The 22,156-nt window shown below is 41.0% G+C and overlaps 1 protein-coding gene across 2 annotated transcripts; it reads left to right on the plus strand.

Moving 5' to 3' along the window:
- The first annotated feature begins 2,003 nt into the window (after positions 1–2,003).
- On the plus strand, positions 2,004–21,637 carry LOC125243170 (guanylate-binding protein 1-like). 2 transcript variants are annotated; one of them, XM_048152584.1, is made up of 7 exons: positions 2,004–2,362; positions 4,678–4,920; positions 5,024–5,304; positions 5,458–5,670; positions 5,767–5,869; positions 10,461–10,868; positions 19,069–21,637. In XM_048152584.1, coding segments are annotated over exons 1-7 (1,485 nt in total). In that variant the 5' UTR covers positions 2,004–2,127; the 3' UTR covers positions 19,071–21,637. The 2 variants fall into 2 exon arrangements, with proteins under 2 accessions (XP_048008541.1, XP_048008540.1); XM_048152583.1 differs by lacking the exon at positions 19,069–21,637 and having other exon boundaries at positions 10,461–10,953.
- Positions 21,638–22,156: the final 519 nt, after the last annotated feature.

Genomic DNA, 22,156 nt, shown 5'->3' on the forward strand with positions numbered 1-22,156 from the left:
GGAGCGCGCATATGCTCGGTTTCAGCGCGGAGCTCCGCAATGAGTTTAATAACACTAGCCACGTGACACATAGTTCATACAGAATAAAGTATCCGTGTTTAAAGTTTTTATTTCACACATTCTCCTGCACCAAACATTAACCAGCACGGTGTAGTTATGCACTTATATTTCATCAAGTTGTGGAAGCTTGTTCCGTCGCATTTGCATCAGGTGTACTCATTTTGTAAAACTTGCCGCGTTCGCGTTTGATCTTAGCGTACAACTGCTGAGCACTGGCTGGTGGCTGCATGTCTCTGTGGTGTATGTCATCACGCAAATAGCCAATCGCGTTCTGCTGTTTCTAACGGCTGCGCCTGAGAAATGCTGTAATGTATATATCGAAATACCGGAAATGTGTTTAAAAATCATATCACCGTTATCGAAAAAAATTATATCGCGATATATATTGATATTGAATTATTGTCCAGCCCTACCTTAGTTCTAACATCTCTTCGGCGTCATCCCTTCAAGCCTTTGCAATCAGTAGAGTTAAAAGAACTGTCCCTTAAGACCGTCCTCCTGGTTGGCCTCGCTCAAGAGAGTAGGGGACTTGCACGCATTTTCGGTCGATGAATCGTGCCTGGAGTTTGGGCCCAGTGACTCTCACGTTATCCTGAGACCCCAGCCTGGATATGTGCCCAAGGTTCCTACCACTCCTTTTAGAGATCAGATAGTGAACCTGCAAGCGCTGCCTTCAGAGGAGGCAGACCGAGCCCTGGCTGTGCTCTGTCCAGTCTGCGCTCTACGCGTGTATGTGGACAGAACGCGAAGCTTTAGGACTTCAGAACAGCTCTTCGTCTGTTACGGAGGCCAGCAGAAGGGAAAGGCTGTCTCCAATCAGAGGATGGCCCACTGGGTAGTGGATGCCATCGCCCTGGCGTACGATTCTCAGGGCGTGCCTTGCCCGCTCGGGTTGAGAGCCCATTCCACCAGAGGAGTGACCTCTTTCTGGGCTATGGCTCACGGCGCCTAGCTGACAGATATCCGTAGAGCTGCGGGCTGGGCGACACCCAACACGTTCGCTAGATTTTATAGCCCTCGTGTAGAGCCGGTTTCTTCCCGTGTACTCACGTCCACCAGCCGATAGATGCGTTGAGCCTGCTCCAAGTGTCGGCTTGCATTGCCACTCTCGCCCCCAGGGCCGGATACGTGTATCTTTACTCCAGTTGTGTTCCCCGCTTGGCGAACCCTGTAGAGTTCCTCCGCCCCTCCTTCGGCTCAGATATTGCGGAGTATCTGATGCCAGGCCAACGTCCGTCTCCGACGTTGATGTTTGGCTGGGTTCCATATGCTGCGACCCCTCTACGTGAGCAGTCCCATGTGTGTATTATCCACGGTCAACTCCCTACAGTGAGCCCGTGTCTTTCCCTTAGCCCTGTCAGATGTGTCTCCCCCTACCTAGGTGGGGCCATCCCAGGGACTTTATATGCATACTGCCCAGCTGGCCAGTCCATATGCTATTCCCAACGTAATTCCTCCCTACGGCAGTTAGTGGTTTCCGCAGCGTCCCCTACGGGTTCGCTTTCCCAGTGTAGTCTAGTTTACTTGGTGGGTATTTCGGAACAGCAGTAAACTCTCTCGGCGTGAGCTCGCTCCCTTCACCGTCCCTTTGGTGCGACGGGTGGCCAGAGCTTGCGCTGGGCACTGGAAGGGGTTTCGTAACTGTGGCATTTTATTTGGGATCCCAATTCGTCGGTCACTACTGACGTACGTCCAGTCGCCACAGTTTCTGTACCCTCGCTGCTGTGCGGACACCTGTTGTCTCCTCAGTGAAAAACAGAGTGCGATTACATCTGCTTCCTATTTATATCCACCTGTTGGGGGCGGTGCGCATTATGCAAATATCGCACGCCAATCTCCATTTGGCTTGTTTTAGTTCTCTTGAAGCTGATAGGGGCTCTCTAGCGATATCCCAATTCGTCGGTCACTACTGACGTACGTCTCCGTTCCCTCCTTTAGGGAACGAGGGTTACATACATAACCGAGATGTTTTCTAGGCTTGGTGATACTGAAAATTATTTAGCACTGGTGTTGTGAATTTGCTTAGTACTTCATGGAATTACACATTTGTTTGTTAGACTATGTATCATGAGTTGTTATCGCTTTGTGTTCATGCCTGAACAAACTTTCAGATATGTTACTGAACTAACAGAGTGCATCAAGGTCAAATCATCAGATGAGGATACCAATGATTCAAGCGAGTTTGTGAAATTCTTCCCTAGTTTCATCTGGGCAGTGAGGGATTTTACACTGAAGCTAAAGATCGACGGCAAAGATGTAACAGGGAATGAGTACCTAGAGTTTGCTCTAAAGCTGAAAACTGGTAAGTAAAAAAGTACTGTAAAAGAGTCCTCAAAATCACTATCACAATGAGTTCTTGTGACTAGCTTTTCAGACTTAACGGTTTGTCAATAGATCTTTTGTAATACTATTTTAAAATTCATAATTTATTGAGGTAATATCCATGTTTTCATATAAGGATGCCACGATTCCCAATATAATATTGAACCATTCGGTACGACGTCCACGGTTCAATACACACTTGTGAATTGTGTTTTTTTTTCTTTTCCCGGTTTTGCATTTAAATAATTTCTGTGCATTTTATTTCTGTCCAAATTGGCTCTGTTTGTGTGCCTGTGAGTATACACCCTGAAATGAGTAAATATCGAATCATATGCACTAAACTTAGGGGTGCTTAACCACGCTTGCAATGCTGGAGTCAGATTTCTCATTTTAACAGGGTGAGTGCGCGGTGAAGTGAGGCTGCAGTACAAGGAAGCTTTCACATTGTAGTATCGTGCTACAGTACACATTCTATCATTTTTAGTTCTGGTGCCTTTGCTCATTATACAACGCGACATACATTCACTAGACTTGTGCCGATATTCGGTAATGCGATATATTGCGATAATGAATATGCACAATATTGTTATCTCGGGCATTTCAAATACCGTAAATAATAATTTATTACCAATTATTAAAATTTTTATAATGCATTTAAGAATAGTTTCCCCATCAACCGTATAAAATGCACAACACCGTATAAAATGCACAACACCGCTGTATTCTGCGTCAAAAGAACACGCCCTCAGATGTAAACAAGCTCAATGTGCATGAGAAGCACATGGTGGAACGAGTGAAGGAGACCTGCTGAATGAAATTGCGCGTTCACTCTCTGACAGCAGAGGGCGCTGATGGAACAGCAGAGTGCAACTGTTACCCTGGTAACCCCATAAACAAAGCAACTGCACTAGTGAAGTTTTTAAAATGCCTCAAACATATATTTTAATCTGGACTACAACATGCCCTAATGATTAGAAATGTTCTGATTATTTGTTATTGTTCAGTAATACTCAAAGACATATGGCTTCATTAGTTTAACTTGCATGTTAATTCATTATTACCAAACTGACAATGAAAAATACTTCTAAGCATTAATTATTCTTAGTTAGTGTTCATTTCTTTTTACTGTTTAATAACATTACTAAAATCAAAAGAACTTATTTAATGGACCTGAGATAAAACTAACAATGATCAGTTGTGTTTCTTAACTAACATTAATAAAAAAATACCTTCTGTATGTAGCTAATGCTCAATCTTAGTTAATGCATTAAATAATGAGACCTTATTGTGAAGTGTTACCTGTTGTTCTTTATAGCCTAATTCTTTTGCACTTTAATGTTTGAAAATTTGACTTTATATTTTTTTGTGTATTGTATTATTGTATTTAAACATTAAGAGTTATTTTTGTTATTACAAAAAGAGTTCTTACATCTGTTATACTATGACAACACTTTTTTTTTGCAACTTATTTCAATATCGTGATAATACCATATACTGTGATAAAAGCTTCAGCAATTAATCGCAACATGAAAATTTGATACCGTCACATGCCTAACATTCACATAATGGTGTTAACGCAGAGGTTGAGTTGCGCTCACTTGAACACTTCAGTTATTCGCAATCACGAAAGTCATCATTATGTGCATGCGTTTAAAAAGCCTTGCCTAACATGCGCTTTTCTGAGCACGCACTCGAAGTGCGCGCACACTAAAAGCCTGTCAAACAGTGCCAGATTACTGGACTAAGTTATCTTATTGCGCTAATACTGTCAAATACAATCAAGGTTAACATAAACACTTTATGCCTAAAGTGAAAGTAAAATCGGCTGCGTCTCTGTATGCATGTCTGGATGTGATGTGTGCAGGTCTTAAAGTGATAGTCCAGCCCAAAATTAACATTAACACAAGTAAAAAATAATATATTAGTATTGCAATAATAATAGTATTTTTTTCCTCCTTAACCTCTTATTGTTCCTGTTGTCTAAGTATAGAAAAACAAAAAACACTCTGATGTGCCAAGCCATCAGAGCCGAACCGAAAACCGTGGTTAAAAAACCGAGGTATTTATTGAACTGTGGAGTAACTGTATTGTTACATCCCTAGTTTCATAACATGTGACCAAAACATTACTGTGGTGATTTGTTCAAGCTTACTATTTCCTGTGTTTCAGCAATTTGTGTCCAGGCACAATTTTATCCAGTAGTTCAACTAGCTACACTCTACTCATAGAACAGACATGCTCTTCTTAACTTCTCTACAATTGAGAGCAGCTAGATAATGTGCTCATCTTTTCTAGGCACTGGAAGAAAAGAGAATGACTACAACTTGCCCAGGGAGTGCATCAAAAAGTTCTTCCCTTCCAGGATGTGCATCACATTCCCCTTACCAACTACTACAGAAGATTTGTCTTGTCTGGACAGCTTAAAACCTGCTGACCTTTCCAATGAGTTCCTGAAGGTCACAGATAATTTCTGCAAGTTTGTCTTTCAAGACAGTAATGTGAAGAAGCTGAAAGATGGAATCCCTGTCACTGGCAGAGGTGATTCTGAAAGAAATTTTAAAGAGTTTGCATGTGTTTACAGATGACTTTTGTTTGATACCTCTTCTGTATTATCATGTTTGACTTATTTCTTTCTCTGAAGTTCTGGGTAATTTGGCAAAAACATACGTGGACACCATCTCCAGTGGGGCTGTGCCATGTCTGGAGAATGCTGTGATTGCCATGGCAATGATTGAGAATGAGGCTGCAGAGAAGGAGGGGCTTGAGGTTTACCAGAGTGGAATGGAGAAGCTGAAGGACTCCTTCCCTCTGGAACAGAAGGATGTGTCCTCAGAACACCAACGTCTCAGCTGCATGGCAACACAAACCTTCATGAAGCGTTCCTTCAAGGACACTGACGGGAAGAACCTGAAATCTCTAGAGGTAGGCCGGATCATTTCAAAGATTTCCAGTTTCAATGTGATTATATTGCTGCCCTCTGCTGAAGTTCAGTGGTATGATGAGATGTTGTGCAGATAGCTGAAATGTCCTCTGCTCCCTTACAAAACTGAGAACTGCTACATGTTATGTTTTTAGGAAAACATTAATGAACTCTTTGATGAATACCTGTGTCAAAACAAGCAAGCTTCAAAGAGACGATGTGAGGATGTCTTATCATCCCTCTCTGCACCAATGGTGAAAAATCTCAAGCAGGGCTACTATGCCAAACCTGGCGGCTATGGTCTCTTCAGCAAGGATCTGGTGGACATAGTGAAGAAATATAACAGCCAGACCAATAAAGAAGTCAAGGTCGTGCCCATATCAGACAACATCCAAGATCATGATCTCTTTCATCATCATCATCATAATTATCCATTTCTTCTATATATCTGTGTATGTCAATAGGCTGTAGAGGTCCGAGAGGAGTTTCTGAAGCAGAAGTCTGTGGATTCTAAAGCCATTCTGCAGGCCGACGAGAAACTGACTGAGAAGGATAAAAAGATTATGCGTGAGAATTTTAAGTCATAAAATCCCAATTTCCCTGTTTGTAAATTCTTACTAGGTTCCTTGTAAAAGAGGTGTCCAAAGGTTTAGGTACTTGTGAGAGTGCTGCTGCACACTGAAGGACACATGGACAGGTGGGTCAAGGGTCCGAGAATAGTTTCTCTTTCAGAGCACAGACAATCTTATTCAGATAATAACTGTAGGCCTTTTGTGGCATCATCATTGTGAATAGAGATCAGTGGGATCAAGATCAGTACTCTTTAGGCACTACAGTGTTTCCCATAAATTAACTAGACTGTGGCGGTCCGCCACGTTTTACATACTGAAAGATTATTAATAGCATATTTTGTTCTGTCATATCTATATATTGTTGCCTCATTAAAAAGCTGCACAATACATTTAAAATAAACGTCTTTTAATCTTATTAAAATATTTTAAATAAATATTTAAAATATTACATAATTAAAAAATATTACATAATTACATTCATATATAAATATAAATCCAATATAAATAGCTTTTTCTTTTCATAACAATGCAAATAGTAATTTTAAACTTTTTATTAACATATGATAAAATTACTGTGCAAAGTTTTTTTCAAGGATTAGGCTAGCATACTTTTTGCTGCTGAATTATATAGTCACCTAGTTTATTTATTTATTTATTTATTGGTCAGTTTATGATTATATATTTTTATTAATTTGTTGTTTTCTCTATAATTAAGTAGTGTGTTTAGTGCATTCTGGATTGTGTTTAATAAATCAAAGAGTGTCCATTAGTTCCACAAGTATAGATACAGGCCCCCACTAGTTATTCTAGAAATAAGTTAATTCAACAAAGGTAACGTCTTTTGCTACATATTTTTAATGGTTTAAATGTATACTCTACATGTTTGAGCACTTATGAACTATCATTTAGCCTATATGTTGTGTACGTGACTAATGTGCCCTACCATCACCAATAAATAAATTACTTCTATTAGAACACAAAAATTGTTTACACGAGAAACAAATTTTTTATTGATCTAGTCACTTAATTTTGCTCTCAGAACGCACCAGATTTATGCATTTAAATTTAAAATGTACAAAATTTTCTTATGTTGCCCCCAGACCCCCCTAGAGAGACTGATGTACACCCACCACAGTCTCACAAAATCCTTTGGGAAACAATACACTATTTTATTGTTTCTAAATCAGTTCTAACTTAGTCATATAAGGCCAGAACAAAATTAGCAGATTTCACATTCAATATGTTATTAATAGGGCTGTCATGTGATTAAAATTCTTAATCTAATTAATTACACAATGTGGTGATTAATTAATTGCAAAATAATCGCACATCAAATTTGGCTGAGAAATGACCCCCAAAAGATAATTCAAAGTCATAATTGTGTTAAATGCTTCAAATAGACATTACAAAAAGTAGCTTTAGAAGAAATATTCAATTTTTTTCAACAGAATTTATTACACAAACTTTTATGAGCAATGAGGGTGAGTAAATGATAAATTTTAAGTTTTGGGTGAACTATCCCTTTAATGGGTTTTTAACTAATATGGAATATGAACTTATTTTTTGTCACCCTACAGTCAATAATTTTATCCCTTAAAACGCATCTTTCGTCACCAAAATTACAAATTTAAATGTTTTTTCCTGTGAATTTTTTTCATGCCTTTAAAATAACTTGAATGTAACTCTACACCCTTGCCTCATCTATTATACATGGATCTATGAATATGATAATTAGCCCCGCCTCCACTCACTCACACGAGATCCACTTGGTCAACTTACTGAGGTAAACGCTGTGCAATGGTATCGCTCTTTACAATGATGGACACATAACAGTAATTAATATGATTAGTATTTTGCTTGACTACATTATCAAACAGCTAATAATGTGTTGCTAATGTTACACAAACCATGTTCACATTCGCGAGTCAGACAGCTGAATAATAACTCCCTTGTGCAGTCAGTTAATGATATGCTAAAACCCGCCAGCACGTTGACGTGATTGGTTACAAGGTAGTTTATGAAGTCAGACACCAGCAAATTCAAACTGCGGATTTGAAACTGTCTTTGGTTTACTGCAGTTTTAAAGAAAAAATACTCAGCAATGGCGTTGACTTATGAATTTATGAATGGTTTATCTGCACTCGTGCTATTTGGAACAAAAACAGCACTCATGTGATATTGAACTTGTTGCTTGTGTAATATTATTTAACTATTTCATATGATATAAATATGAGACAAACTCATGGGCATTTTTGACCCAAATATCTTGAATTTTAGGAGCATATTACTGCATTCTATTGGTTACATCACACAGTGAGTTGTTGCTCTACTTCATTTTCATCACCATCAACTATGAAATGTCAGATGACACGTTGGTCTGAGGCGGGGCAGGTGCATAAATAATTTTAACGCATTATTTTTTCCTATAACTGATTAATTAAATTAATGCATTACACATGCATACACTTCTGTATGCAAAAACAACGGAAGAAGATCTGTGTTAACCAGTAGGAGTGGCTAGAAGTGGTTTACACACAAGTAAGCTACCATGATCACCAAACATTCTGCAGCATATACAGTGGTGTGAAAAACTGTTTGCCCCCTTCCTGATTTTTATTTATTTTTTGCATGTTTGTCACATTTTAAACATTAATCAAAGATAACACAAGTAAACACAACATGCAGTTTTTAAATGAAGGTTTTTATTATGAAGGGAAAACAAAATCCAAACCCACATGGCCCTGTGTGAAAAAGTGCTTGCCACCTAAATCTAATAACTGGTTGGGCCACAACTGCAATCAATTATTTGCGATAACTTGCAATGAGTCTGTTAAGGCGCTGTGGAGGAATTTTGGCCCACTCATTTTTGCAGAATTGTTGTAATTCAGCCACATTGGAGGGTTTTCAAGCATGAACTGCCTTTTTAAGGTCATGCCAAAGCATCTCAATAGGATTGAGGTCAGGACTTTGACTAGGCCACTCCAAAGTCGTCATTTTGTTTTTCTTCAGCCATTCAGAGGTGGACTTGCTGGTGTGTTTTGGATCATTGTCCTGCTACAGAACCCAAGTTCGCTTCAGCTTGAGGTCAAGAACAGATGGCCAGACATAGTCTTTCAGGATTTTTTGGTAGACAGCAAAATTCATGGTTCCATTTATCACAGCAAATCTTCCAGGTCCTGGAGCAGCAAAACAGCCCCAGACCATCACACTACCACCACCATATTTTACTGTTGGTATGATGTTCTTTTTCTGAAATGCTGTGTTACTTTTACACCAGATGTAATGAGACACACACCTTCCAAAAAGTTCAACTTTTGTCTTGTCAGTCCACAGAGTATTTTCCCAAAAGTCTTGGGGATCATCAAGATGTTTTCTGGCAAAACTGAGATGAGCCTTTATGTTCTTTTTGCTCAGCAGCGATTTGTGTCTTGGAACTCTGCTATGCAGGCCATTTTTGCCCAGTCTCTTTCTTATGGTGGAGTCATGAACACTGACCTTAACTGAGGCAAGTGAGGCCTGCAGTTCTTTGGATGCTGTTGTGGGATCATTGTGACCTCTTGGATGAGTCGTCACTGCGCTCTTGGGGTAATTTTGGTTGTCCGGCCACTCCTGGGAAGGTTCACCACTGTTCCATGTTTTCGCCATTTGTGGATAATAGCTCTCACTGTGGTTCCCTGGAGTCCCAAAGCTTTAGAAATGGCTTTATAACCTTTTCCAGACTGATAGATCTCAATTACTTTCTTTCTCATTTGTTCCTGAATTTCTTTGGATCTCAACATGATGTGTAGCTTTTGAGGATCTTTTGATCTACTTCACTTTGTCAGGCAAGTCCTATTTAAGTGATTTCTTGATTGCGAACAGGTGTGGCAGTAATCAGGCCTGGGTGTGGCTAGAAAAACTGAACTGGGGGGGAACATCAGATGTTTGATGATCTGAAACCTTTAATGTGCGACAAACATGCAAAAAAAAATTAAAAAATCAGGAAAGGGGCAAGCAATTTTTCACACCACTGTAAATCAATGCAGTCTAATATTACCAAGAAAAATGTCAATGCCCACTGTCAATTGTCTAATGGTTAGAGAGTCAGACTGGTAATGCTACCAAATTTGGGTTACCATACTTGGGCTTCACATGTCACTTTCAAACTTTGTTAGATGTTGATGTTTGATCTGATTAAAAAAAAAAGACTTTTACTAAAATGCAATTTTCTATCTGCCATAATGGGGTCAATGTCTTTAAAAATTGCATGGTGCCACATCTTTAAAATTCATACATAATTTTCTATGAGTGTATGCATGAATGGCATTCAGCTACGCCTCAAAATCCAGCCACTCACATAGTTTTCCATTATGTTTCATTATAATTGTCCCAAATCACTGTTAATGTACTTACTGACATCATCCTTGGCTGCAAAACACATTGTTTATAGACATTTTGTTCAGTAACAAGTTTGCTATTTTGATGGCAGCTTGAAAAAAGTAAAAATGTGTGACCAGTTTTACAGTAAAATAGAGCCCTTAAATATTATGTTTTGAGTTTCTTCTCTCATTTGTTTTCTTCCTTCTTTTTTGTCAATGAATGACCAGAGCAAAAAGAGGAAAAAGCCCTCCTGAAGCAGGAAGTCAAAGCTAAAGATAAGAAGCAGCAACAACTAGAAGAGAAGATGGAAACAGAGAGACAGACTAACGAAGAGAGGATGAGACAGATGAAGGAGAAGATGAAAGAGGAGATGAAGCTCCAGAGAGAGGAGGCTGATCGTGCCATGGACAGCAAACTAAGGGAGCAGGCTGATCTGTTGGAGAAGGGCTTTAAGGAGAAGGCAGACAGGATGAGCCAGGAGATAGAAGAGTTCAAGAGACGGAATGATGAAGCCCAGATTATCAAAGCTAAAGAGTTTGCAGCAATTTTAGACAACTCAAACAGGAGACATGAGGAGACTATGGCTATGATGATGCGGCACCACGAAGAAAGGATGGAGGCCATACTGCAAAGCTGTGAGGATGATGACTGTTGTATTCTGTGAAATGCTTTAATTCTGTAATCATCACTGAACAGGAAGTTATAAATTTCACTTCACAAGCTTGTTGTCTAGTCTAAATGGCCTTTATCATAATTATATGTTTATTTGATGATACTAATTAATTATAAAATAATATATGGACACATTATGAAATGGATACATGTAGGAACTGAGGACTGATGACTCTTTCAAACATAATTCCAGATGCCCAAATCAACTGACTCCAGTCAGTCTACGAAACACCCCCCTGCTAAGTATTTTATAGCAACACATTCTTCCTGGCTAAGAAAGGGGGGCAAGCTTAAAGGGGCTCTATGTAGGAATGACACCCAGTGTTCAAAATAGGTACTGCAGTCCAAATTCAAAATATTGTATGCCCCCCCCCCTCGTTCAAAGACGCGGGTTGCCAGCTTTTACAGCATATGGTTGCCAGCAACAATAGGGAGCGCAGTTGACAATGAAAGCTGAGGAGACTTGCTCACTGTAAGCTGATGAGTTGATTTATCTGTTTTTATATGCTGTTGTTCATAGAGATATTTAGATGGATTCAGAGGCTTTTTAGTAGAGATGCACCGATTGCAATTTTCTTGTCCGATTCCGATTTTTTGTTTGTGTGATCGGCCGATACATATTTTTTGCCGATTCCAATTTTCTTTCTAAGAACTATAAATGACAACATATACAAACAAAAATCTACTTTTCTTCTATGCAGAGTTTTATTTTCATAAAAAAACAAGTAAAAGTCAGTAATAAAATATAAACAGCTCAGATAAATGCAATAGAATAAAGAGATCCATGAAACTAAGTTTTTTGGGTTAACTGGGTTTTTATTCAGGTAAGAAATACTACAGAAATTAAAGTAATCAAATGTAAAATAACACATTGTTATTTTGCATTGGTTACCTTAATTTCTGTAGTCTTTATTGCAAATAATTCTTACCATTAAAGTTATAAAACATATTCAGTCAAGAGCAGAAAGTGATTTTCTTTGTCTTTGATTAACATGACAGACAGCATCAGGAATATTGGACTGCTGTCCCTTTAAGAGTTTATGAACGGTGTTCAACAGACCCAATACTGTTACACACGACATGGGTTCACTTTCTTAGCTATTTAATGATTCAAAACTGACGGTGTTTATCTGAATACTCGCCAAGATTGCCTGTGCCGCTGGTTTTGACATACTTTTGTATGTATTTGACAGTTTAAGCGCAGGAAGGCGCTTATTTTGGTACTTGTGACTCTGTTTGACTTCTGTCTCTGAGACTGAGCGTGGCTTGTTCGCTTCACTAATATAGATCAGTAGTGCACGCGCTTTTGGTGTCAGCGCGAAACCTGCGGGGATGACTAAAATTTATGTGGAATACAAACACTACTTAACCGGAGTGAATGAGACGAGTGAGAGAGGAGGCGCCCGTGCGGGTGTGTGTCACTTCACCGTGACAGTGAAGAGAGCAGGAACGCGCAGCTGACGTTATTGCCTGATTCTCTGTCCCAGTTTGTTTGCTGGTTTCCATGGTTGCAATACGCGGTGTTTTCTGCCAACTGGCAACCTGTGATGTCGAAATACTATTGGATAAACTGCAGCACGAGGTTTCACAGAGACCAAAACAAAAACAGACATTCCGACACGGAATGCACATTTTCAAAGTAGAATATCTGGCTGTAGCATTGTTTTTCTGAGAAACAAGGTGAACTTAGCATGTTTCCTAAATATCTGCAAACATATTAGGGTATTTTTTTATGCTTTATTAAAGTAAAAATCTTACATAGAGCCCATTTAACATCAGAAAAAAGAGTCAGTGGAACGTCCCACGCGTTTTTAGCCAATCAGAAAACTAGCAATCAACCAGGTAGATTCGGCTAATTCACAAATTCTAAAAGTTCTTAAAGGTGCTCTATGTAAGTTTTTGACTGTACTAAAGCATACAAATACCATAATATGTTTTCAGATATTTATTAAACATGCTCAGTTCACATACTAGTTTCTCTGAAAATCATTGCTACAGCCAGTTATTTTACTTTGAAATTTGCGTTCCGTGTCGGAATTTTTGTTTTTGTTTCTCTGTGCAAGACCGCATGTTGCTAATTTACCCAAGCACTACGTCTGCAAGACGTCTGTTAAAGATCACTTCATCTGGAAAGCATCTGCTGTTTACAAACATCTGAACGTCTTCTAAAGACAATCTTCTAAACGTCTATTTGACATCTGATAGGAAACAGATGAGCAAACACTCTAAAAAATACGTAAACACACACATCAAATAGACATCTCCGAGATGTATATGTGCTATCAGGGATAGTATTTCTCCACCCTGGGTTGCCAGTTGGTGAAAAACACATGCAGCGAATTGCAGCAATGGAAGCCAGCGAACAAACTGGGTCAGAGATCGCAAATTCTACCTGACCTAAAAAGCCTCAGCATCCATCTAAAAATCTCTACGAACGGAAGCATATTAAAACGCGATATCAACTCATTATGAATCAATATATCAACTAATTATCTTACAGTGTGTAAGTCTCCTCGCCTTCCAATGTCGCTCCCGTCGCGTGTCTTCAAACCCCCGAGAGCGTTGATCCTAAGGAGGAAGATTGATTAAATTGCTCCAACACAATTCTAAACTGACTTATCAAACATCGCTCAACTGCACAAATTTGATATCATGTCTACACATTCTACATGTGACCAGTTATGCTTAGAACACTCACAATTCATGTAAATTTTATAACTTTTGAATTATTGATTTAAAAGTGTACCTTGTTTGGAATGAATTTAAATCTCTATTTTCAATTCATATTTTGGCTTGAATGAAATCTGTGTGAAACGTTGTAACTCGTTATTTTTTCCTATAACAATAAAGATATCGAAGACAAAACATAACCTGAGACGTTCCCTTTCGAACGCAATTCGAACTCAACTCTGCCCTGATTGCGCTATGGGGAACGATATACCCACTCCTCCATGCTGGAGGAGAGTGCATGCCCAAAAAGTCTGGACAAACGTCCGGCAGTTCCAGGGAAAAACCGGGAGCAACTCTCCAAGGCTGTCAGTGACAGCATTCCCTACGGCCAACTGCCCAAGCTGAGCCTAAAAGAGGCATTTCGTAAAAGGCCTGCCAAGGCTGCTCAAGGCATCTGGGACCAACAACCCGTAGGAAGTGGTCACTTAAAGGGAATGTGGCCAGGGAATCAGAAGGAATCCCGGCTAGGCACTAGGGGGATAAATTCACCCCTGACGCCACCAAGGAGGCCGTACCAATTTAACGAAAGCCAAACATAGTCTGGGCCAACCTTGTCTGACATACAGAATCTCCAATGCGCGAACTCCGAAAGAGGAGAGCAGGTAAGAGAGACTGCGAAAGGGCAGTGAGCAACTCAAACCCACACGCAGAGATGGGCATCCTGGAGAGCGGAACTCAGCTGAGTGCTATAAACCCTCGTACTGAGGGGAGTAAGACCACTCATCCTAGGATCTACTCAGCTTCTGATAAAGTGCTGAGGAGGCTGTGCGCTAGAGCACCCTGGTACAGGGGAGCACAAACCAGCCTGGGGCCCGTCTGAACGGGAGACTTCACTGAAGTCTACAACCAATGACCAGCTTAGGGAGCTAAGCACAATTACGCAGTCAACCCAGAGGGAAGTACGAAGCTCAACCTAACAGACAGACCGTACTGTAGGCACATAACCATGGAGACCGAACAAAAGGGGCCTACAACATAGCTACGAGTTCTACAATGAACTAACATCACAACACGAACCCAACACACCAGGTGGTATTCAGGATGGCCCATAAGGCCAAAAAACTGAAAACAAAGCATGCTGAGCGCATGACCAACCAAGTAATTAGGTAGCTGTGAGTGCCCACAAGACAGCCCGTCCAACATAATCCAGCGAGCAGTGTACTCGGTAAAAGCACCCTTTCACTCTTTAAGCAAGAGGAGTACAACGTACGCCAACACACGCTAAAGAAGGCCCCATGGGCCTATAACCTCAGCAGACACGTGGCATCAGCTCGTGGCAGTGTTATCAAGGTCCATGCTAGACAGACCGACTACAAAGGAAGGTCATTAGCCAGCCCGAGCCCCGGCCAGCCAGCGACATAAGACCCTTTACTGAAAAGTAAATAAAAACTGGCAGGGAAAAAGCCAGCATGCTTACAAAGGAGGCCCTTAAAGCCTACCCGTCACACACGGCATCAGCTAACGGCCACTAAAGTTCTAGGAGCAAAATAGAACCAAGTAACAGACAGGGTAGCTATTTAGCTCGACTAGAGCTAAAGGAAACCAAGCTCAAGGCAGCAAATGCATAAAACCAGACCAAAAGTTGGTTTTAGTACAAGAGCTCACCTTGAGAGGCAAGCCACTTCAGGGATGTACTCAGTAAAAGCACCTTTTACTCTCTAAGCGAGAGGAGTACAAAACCAAACTCCAGCGTGACACATAGGAGGCCTGCGAAGGCCTACAACCCGTATACACGCGGCGTCAGCTAGTGGCATCATGACCCATCCATGGTGATGAGTCACAGAAACCCACACAAAGCTATGCCACAACATGCAGACAGAAAGGAGGCCCTGACGGGGGCCTACAACCTCTATGAACACATGGCATCAACCAGTGGTAGCTTCATGACTAGGGCCAGCCCTCAGGCCAAGTACTTGAGAAACCCTCAGGTATGAGAACTACACACTACGCTGCAGAACTCAACGAAAGGCCTAACCTAGGGCCTATTCGTACAGAGGTGGGCGCGGCCGAAGGCGCCGAGAGTCAAAACATGACTCAACCATTGAATGAGTCTAGACATAACCAGCCCAGCTGGGCCAACACAGAGGGTACAAAAGGAGGCCTGGCCAGGCCATGTGGCGCCAGCCAGTGGACATAACAGGGACCAAGCTCAAGGGGACCAGCTCTAGAACCTACAAGTTAACTGTGGGGAACTAGCTACACAGCCTGAGCTTAAGCCTACACATTCCAACAGGCAATGTACCTCAGTACACATATAAATGCTATCATGGTCTAAGGAAGGCCGAACAGGCCTATCACCCCAGACAACGTGAGCAAAAGCCTGAGGCAGTGCTAGAAAATACATGAGCAAACTCATGATCGTAACCAACAGCGCCCAAAAACAAGCTGTGATAAGAGAGAGGCTACAATAAAGACCCAACAATCTAACAGCAAATGCAAGACAGCTGCTGTGGTCATGATCGACTGGGAGCTAGCAGAGATCATTCTATTCTAACCAGAATAAGACTCTCTACACTCAACCTGAGTGTGCAATCCAACAGGTGATGCACTCAGTAAAACACACACCCTAACCGGGGAGAACAACAAAACACCATGTTCATAGATAGAGGCTAATCACAGCCTGCTATCACAGAAACAGGCGTTAACCTGTGGCAGCACATGAGTAAGCTCACATATGTATGTAGGGCTAAAGCTTAGAACCCCAAAGCAAACATGAATGCTTTGTAATACATGCCATCCAAACAGGATAAATGTTTCATAAAACAGAACTGGAATCTGTAATGAACCCTAGAGAACGAAAGCTAGAATATTTAGCATCGTAATCTGAAACTTGAATATAATTCAAGGGGCTCATGTAAAGACATTATAAGCATGACAAAAGTTCTAAAAAGTGGGGCCTAGCAGCACTGCATAACTCATCTTCTCGAAGATAAGGGCCTACCACCTGGGGAAAACAGCACCAGGAAGGCTAATAACAGCCTATAACCTTAGCCGTTAACCTCAGCCATAGCACCTACATTTTCACATCGAAGGGGAAAAGGTGCATACGGCCCGCAACTCCCTCAGGAGGAGGCCAGAACTAGGAACTATACAACCTCACAGGGATAGTAATAATAAGGGTGATGTAACAAACAAACACCTAAACCTAGCTCTAGCCTAGCCGCTAGCTAAGGCCTACTGGGCCAAGCAAAGCTTGGGCTTCATTTTGAAACCTTCAAATATGAGGAGAAAATGAAGCACTGCAAGCAAACAGTGTCAGGCGGCCGATAAGTCGTCCTGTACACAAATAACTGAAGTGACGAGTGCTAACTCAAACCAAACTAAAGTATTAGCTGAGAAGCTACTCTAACATAGGAGGCTACAAAATAGCGGCCATAAAGCGGCCTGCATGTTTTGAAAATTGGCCAACCTATTGCTACAGTTATTTTGCCCAAAAGAACCCCTTCTAACTTTACTGACTACATGCTCAGGAAAGCTATACAGGAAAAACAAGGTCTACACTTTTTATAAACATAAAAAGATAGACCCAGCTTACCTTCCTGCGGCTCGCAGAACGAAGATTTTCCCTCCTTATTTTAATGCATGAAGGATTCTTTTAAGCCTAAAAGCACTTTCACTATCAAGCCAGAAGGCAGCCTTTAGAAAAAATCTTATCAAAAGGCCAGCCGACAGCCTAACTGTAAAAGAAGCGTTTTTTCTTATATATGAATATATTCACACACATATATATACACATTTATATATATATACTGTTACGACCCTGTCTTTTCCTTCGTCACCTGGTGGTGGCAGTGTGGCGTCTGGATGTGACGTAACTGTCAAATTGGATAATTTATTGGTGGAGAGTATAAATATCGGGATGATCTACTCATCAGTACTTCCTCTGGTAGAATGTGTTTCTCCAGAGAAGTCATTTGCTCCAACCTGCTTTCATATTTGTTCTCCCCAACCTTTCTTACCCATTGGATTCTTATTTTCTTTTGTTTATTTAATCCCCTAGACATTGTGCTATTTTGTTTGGAACAGATTATTTTGTAATAAACAACATGGCAATTCAAAGAACTCATTTGTTTGTGTGATCCTCTTTATGTTACGGTCAGGAACGAGCTGGCCGTGACAATACACATATATGGGAGGTGAAAGAAGAAGAAGAGGAGAGGGTAGATATAAATCGCCCCTCAAATAGCTGGGAGATCGATTATAAACGCAACAGTGTTTACAATTGATCACCCATCTCACTCTCGCTTCTTCCTCCTCCCATCTGTCTTGGCTCAGATCCAAATCTGAATGGCCAGGGGGTTTTCCATGCCCTCCCGATCTCAAACGGGGAGATCAGGAGAGAATGGAAAGTCTATGGGAGCTGCAACATTCATGGACAGAAAATAACCATTCGTCAAGCCGTCCACGCGCGACCCCTTTCTTAACGTGCTCTCACGGCAGCTGCAGCCCGCCGAAAAGCATGTCCCACAAACACAGCAGCTCACACACCCAGCGGCCAGAGGAGCGGTCGCTATCGGACGTGGTGACATCAAACACAGACGTCACCGTCATCCAACTCACAACCTCGTCAGCCCTGGGGAAGCCGAGAGAAATATAATTCTCTCAGACTTCCTAACGAGCTCACCTGCGAGCCCTATGCCCTATACACGGGGCTACAAAAACCAGGCACAGATGCAGACACCTCCTCCCTCAGGAAGAGTGTCAAACGAGAACGGAGCGTCACAACAGGAGAGATGCTCACAGTGAACCATAGACAAACACACATAGACGCCGCCCTCAAGCATCGTCTATGTGTTTGCTCCTCTCCAGACAGAAAAACACCAGAAACGTGTACATCAAGTGTCAAACCCCTGGGACACGGATGAACACATCCTCCTGGACGTTTGCAGGAGTAATTTCCTACCGGAGTTTGTGAAACAATGGCATGAACAAAACAGTCCCAAAAAGACGAGAAGATGTTGACTGCTTCCTCAGGCGCTCCCTTTATACGTCACGGTTCGCGCCATTCGACGTCATAGGCTGTCGCCGGCCAATAGGATTGGAGTGTTGTGATTCTTGGCATTTCGAACACCTGTCACGAGTGACGGTTCCCCATAGCGCAATCAGCGCAGAGTTGAGTTCCCTTTCGAAAGGGAACATATACATCAGCATTATTTATATAAATACATTCATGGCACATAGAGCAAATTTGACTTGGTCTAGGATGATATGAAAAAATAATGGACAGAAATGAGTCTTTTAGTACCTTAAACCAGTCATGGAGCCGCATCTCTTCCAGCCCAAGTCTCTGCTCTGGATCAGGCTGCAGAGAAGCACTAATCATCAGGCAGCATAATGTGCAAAAAGATGAGACACATCTGATTATTAGCTCATACTGTACACCTTTTTTGAATGATTAAGAATTCAAATTGGCCCTCTTTGTTTTATTTAAAGGAAGATCTCGCCTTGTGACAGGCCAGGTTTGCACCATTCATCTTCGCTGATCATACTCAAGTCATTGTCTGAGGGATAAAACCCACACACCGTGGCAAACAGGAGGATCCCTAGTGACCACACTGTCGCCGGCTTTGCATGGTAACCACCATTGACGTGGTATGCCGGTGGACAGTACACTCTTGTGCCTGGAAAGAGATTTATGTTTAATACTTTACCACAGCATGTTGACTATACATAGGATGTGTTTCGGTGAGCTAATTAATGGTTCATAATACATACCACGGAAGGCCACATAGGCAGACTCCTTCATGAGCTCACCGCACCCAAAGTCAATCAGTTTGGCTTCCAAGGTGTCATGGTTTATCAGCACGTTCTCCAGTTTTATGTCTTGATGGAAGACTCACAGCAAACGTTAGCAGAGTGAATGACCTGCTGCATAACGTGCCTTGCTGTCCTCTCATCGAGACTTCCTCCTCGAAGCTTCATGAAGCTTAACATGTTCGTGCATGGGATGGTGCTGAAAACGCGCTCGGATGGTACAGGTACTTTCGTGCCACTCGCGACATCTGAGGAAAACGCCCGGCAGCATTTTTCCACCAGAGAAGTGGGTCCTCGTCTCCTTGAGTAACTGGCTCCAAACAGTAGGCTGTTATTTCAGCTCTGACTCGGTCCTCTACGGTGCGGATGCCAAACGGGACCTGCCATTGCATCGGCTTTTTTTTGCAGCATACTTCCCAGAGTCATCTTTTTTCGCGAGGGCTCGGGTTGCGCCTCTCCCTCTTCCACTCTGATGGCCACTGAGCTCACGATCTCAGCCTGTAATTCAGCCTTTGTCTCAGCCAATGCGTTGTCATCCGTTTCATATCCTCCACGGTAACGAGGGTCAAGGAAAGTGCATTTTCGTATTATTTTACGCACTGAATCGGATTCATACTTGGCCTCCAGCTTTGTTAGAATTCCAGTTTTTATTGACTTTATTAGCTGGGGGTCATTTTCTGACGCAGCCAACACATTGTCCCTGCAGAGCTGTAGTATGGGGAGGATACAGGAACTGGTCACATAATTTTCTCCTGACAAAATATCAGTGAAGTCACCGACTGGTTTCAGTGCTTCGTGAACAGCTTTCAAGATGTCCATGTCCTGCCAGGTCAGGGACAGGCTGCTCCTTCTGTCATCAGACAGGACGTGTCTGATCGCTTGGGCTTGCTCGAGGATGCGCTCCACCATTGCCAGTTTGGAGCCCCAGCGAGTTGCGCAGTCCTGCCGATGGATGGATGGATGAATTAATTAATGAATGATGAATAAACGATTAAATGAATAGGCCTAAATAAACAAATGAATGAATAAATAGGCATAAATAAACGAATGAATGAATTAATGAATAGGCCTAAATAAACGAAACTCATTTATTTAGGCCTATTTATTCATTTGTTCGTTTAACGAATGGTGCGTTGAAACGGTGGTGCGTTGAACTTTGGTTGAACACCCTGTTCTGATGACACATGAGTTGCAACTATGGCAGCTGAGAAGGCCATTCTTTGTGTTCTTTTTGAAGAATTTTCAGAGCCTGATTAAATCGGTATAAATAGATGTTCAATACTACAAAATACACTCGATGTTACAGTCACTGCCTTTGCCGTCCGGAATAAAAGAGAGCATCCCAATTGAGTGAAGAGATTTGTGGAAACTTCTAATTATTGAGATACAACATTTGCCTTGCATTTCAGCATGAAAAGACAAACATTTCAGGTGAAGGATAATCTTACCTCCGAGACTGTGTTATGATCTATATTATTTTTATTGTTTGTATTAGGCTTATCATTATTGCTGATCACTGTTGTTGTGCTTTGATATTGTAATATTTACCATTATATAACCAGAGGAGTATAGAAAAGTTTATTAAAGTGTCACTTCACAATACAATAGCAAAATATATAAGTATAGTATTTTTGTTACATTAATACCCATTGTGCGGGCTGTCTCTTTAATACCGCGTGGTTTATATACATCTTGCCGCTTATTGGGCTGGCATTTCCCACCAAACAAGAGAAAACGTATCTCAAACCCGTTGCACACCGTTTCCAGGAAACATGTCGTTCAACCCGGAAACCGCAGCAAAACGTTGCGCACCGGTTTGAGCTTGAACGTGCCCCAGGCTAAAATTTCCCCATGGGGATTAATAAAGTTTCTCAGTATTAAATGTTAAAAATAATAGCTTTCAATTATACTGTAATGTTGAATGGCTATAATTAGCGGCTAAATTGAGGAAAACATTCATAGTGCTTAGTAATAATATGCCATTAAACAAATATTTAAAATCAACTGTCTTTATGTTGTTTTTACATTTTTTTGGAGATTAAATGAGAAAGTAATACAATGACACGTATATTAAAAATGACAAATTCATTGAAAACTTTAATGTTAGGTGCGATTTAATTACAGAAAAATGTGTGATTTAATTATTTTTCTTCAATTGACATTACTTTCCATGGCAAATGTATGTTGTTGTACAATCTCTCCACGATGTGATTGAGACAAAACTAATAAATGAGTTTGATTGAATGAACAGACTTTGAGAGGCACCGAATTTTGTTATTTTTAGTTTCAGTTGAATTTGTTGATGTATTGGTACTCATCTGCACTAGCTGAATCTCTAATATGATATTGGTAAACCCTTTCAGTGTCCATGGTAGACGTTGTAATAATGCTCAACAAAATATACTTAACATGTAATTAAGTTATAGAACAGCCTGTACTTACAGATTGTAATTATGTACATGTATTAAGCAGCTACTGTTACACATATGTAACGGTCTGAGTCGGTTACACAGCTATTTTCATTTGGCTGGCAGATTATATGACACTTTTCAGCCTGTGCTTTATATTGTTTCATGGCTGAACTTTGATTATTTACAATGCTGCCTATGACAATTAGGTGGTAGTAAGCAATGCAATTTAAAATAAAATCCCAATCCTATTGTGAAGAACGGTTGATCATTTTTCTTGTTTCCTTTGCATGATGTGATACATCGGTACCTTCTGAAGGCCTACAAAAGTCAGGGGAGCATGACTAAAGGCCTTCAAA

This window comes from Megalobrama amblycephala, linkage group LG13, assembly GCF_018812025.1.
Source record: "Megalobrama amblycephala isolate DHTTF-2021 linkage group LG13, ASM1881202v1, whole genome shotgun sequence".
Lineage (NCBI taxonomy): Eukaryota > Metazoa > Chordata > Actinopteri > Cypriniformes > Xenocyprididae > Megalobrama > Megalobrama amblycephala.